Source organism: Solanum dulcamara, chromosome 12 (assembly GCF_947179165.1).
Source record: "Solanum dulcamara chromosome 12, daSolDulc1.2, whole genome shotgun sequence".
NCBI classification, from domain to species: Eukaryota; Viridiplantae; Streptophyta; class Magnoliopsida; order Solanales; family Solanaceae; genus Solanum; species Solanum dulcamara.
The window spans coordinates 36,895,712-36,898,092 of NC_077248.1; the positions used below are offsets into that span (position 1 = coordinate 36,895,712).

The 2,381-nt window shown below is 37.0% G+C and overlaps 1 protein-coding gene across 1 annotated transcript; it reads left to right on the forward strand.

The window, feature by feature from the left end:
- Positions 1 to 1,368: 1,368 nt before the first annotated feature.
- LOC129875714 (uncharacterized) lies at positions 1,369 to 2,054 on the forward strand. Its single transcript, XM_055950978.1, has 2 exons — positions 1,369 to 1,620; positions 1,719 to 2,054. Exons 1-2 carry the CDS (start codon positions 1,369 to 1,371, stop codon positions 2,052 to 2,054), a joined length of 588 nt encoding a protein of 195 aa, XP_055806953.1.
- The last annotated feature ends 327 nt before the right edge of the window (positions 2,055 to 2,381 follow it).

Consider the following 2,381-nt stretch of genomic DNA (forward strand, 5'->3'; position numbering starts at 1 on the left):
AGTATGTATATGCCTATGATGATAAAATAATACATTTGTTACACCAAGTCGTAGAGTGGGCCAGATACGGTATGTGATACTGGTATGCCTGACTTGATATTATAAGGTGCAGGTACAATACTCTATTAAATTTTATACTTGTCCCCTGCACCCCTATGGTAATTGTAATTTCCTTATGATATTTTGTAATTTACATACTCAGTGCATATGTCGTACTTACCCCTCTTTCTTTGGGGGGATGCATTCATGCCCGCAGGTACAAATATAGGTTTTGGGAGTCCGCCAGCTTGGGATTCCACCCAACCAGTTGGAAGAAGCTCCATTGTATCGGAGATGAGTTTTTGGTACTTAGTATTGGATGTATATATTTGCTTATTCCGTGGTACGGCAGGGGCCCTGTCCCACCATAGGATATGGTTGCTATTCTTAAAGGTCTATAGACATATGTATGTGGGTCATTTGTAAGTTGTTCTAGTTGTTCCTATACAGTGTGTTGTAACATTATTACATTATGGCAGCCTTGTCGGGTTGTATGTTTTCTTATTTGTTGGTACACTAAGAGTCAAACAGGAAATGGGTTTATTTATAATTGGTAGGGGTACAAGTGTGTGTCCAATTTGGGCACCCATCATGGCCTACGGGGATGGGTCATTACATTTAACATAAGGAGGAGATGGAGTATTGAGGTACAAGGTGAATTGTGTGTTCCGAGTAATGATGGTCTTTGATATAGATTTATGGAAGAGGCCCATAGATCCATATATTCACCACCCAGGTTCTACTAAAAATTACCAAGACTTGAAAGATTTCTATTAGTGTAATTGGATGAAAAGATATATCGCACATTTTTTTCCAAGTGCTCGAATTGCCAACAAGTCAAAGTTGAGTGTCAAAGGCTCTGTGGTGTAGTTCAGAATATAGAGTTGCTAAAGTAGAAGTGGGAGACAATGAATATTGATTTCATTATCGTCTTTCTGCGATCACACAAACAGTATAATTTGATGTGGGTGATTGTGTATAGAATGACCAAATGAACCTACTTCTTGCCCATTAAGACTACATATATATAGTAGAAGACTATGTAAGGTATTCAATAGATAGTTAGATTGCATGGTTTCCACTTGTCTATCAACTCAGACAGAGGTACTCAATTTATTGTAAAGTTTTAGAAGTTATTTCAAAAAAGTTTGGGTTCGAAGGTGAATCTTAGTCCACTTTCCATTCTCCAATAGATGGTTAGGTAAAACGTACGTATCATACTCTTGAGGACATGTTGAGAGATTGTGTAATTAATTTAAAGGGTAATTAGGATTATCACTTGTTTTTATTGTGGTTGCATAGAATAATAGCTTTGATTCGATTATTCAAATGGCTCTATGTAAGGGTATTTATGCGAGGATATGTAGATCTCCAATTGCTTGGTTTGAAATTGGTGAAGCTGAGTTGATAGGGCCATACTTGGTTCATCAAGATATAGAGAAGGTAAAAATTATCCAGGAGAGGTTGAAGACTGCGCAAAGTCTCCAACAGTCCCTTTCTAGTATTAGGAGAAGGGACTTAGAGTTTAGGGTGGCTGATTGGGTGTATCTGAAAGTTTCGGCCTTGAAAAGGTGTTATAAGGTTTGGGAAGAAAGAAGCTTAGTCCCCTATATATTGGTCCTTACCAAATTATAAAGAAAATTGGAAATGTTGCCTATGAGTTAGAGCTTCCATCACAGTTAGACATCATTTATCATGTTTTCCATATTTCCATGCTTAAGAAATCCTTTGAAGATCCTTCACTTATTATTCATACAGAAAGCATTGGGGTGAAATTTTACTTCTTCTATAAGGAGATTCCTGTCCAATCTCTTCATCATCAGGTTCACAAGTTGAGGACTAAAGAGGTTGCTTTAGTCAAAGTCTTGTGGAGAAATCAATTTGTTAAGAAGGATACATGGAAAGCCGAGGAGGATATGAATGCCAAGTACACACATATATTCATTCCTCCTAGTGTCGATATTGAAGGTAATATTCCTATTACCATTCCTATCTCTGAGTTAGTACCTGTTTGAGTTTTGAGAAATTGAGTGAGTTATGGTTGAGTTGAGTCCTGGAGTGCTTGCATTTTATTTGGGCTTTGAGAAAATTCTTATCTTGTTATCATTTGAAGACGAATGATCCTAAGGGGGAGATATTATAATACCCCGTACTATTTTAACTTAGATAAATTTTGAGAACTCATTGAGAAGAGCACTATACAACCTACAACCATTAGAAGTTCTTATGAGTTATAGGTGGGAATCATAGAGTCCCCCAACACTTAGACAAATTCTAAAACCTGAGGATCAGTTCTATAAGTAAGTATTACAACTGTTCATTCCTTTTATGACCTGTAGGGT

Excerpts from the sequence above, each read along its gene's own strand:
- LOC129875714 (XM_055950978.1), top strand. The coding sequence starts at position 1,369 with ATGGCTCTATGTAAGGGTATTTATGCGAGGATATGTAGATCTCCAATT. Across the intron at positions 1,621-1,718 it reads CCTTGAAAAGGTGTTATAAG|TTAGACATCATTTATCATGT; the intron begins GTTTGGGAAGAA and ends CTTCCATCACAG.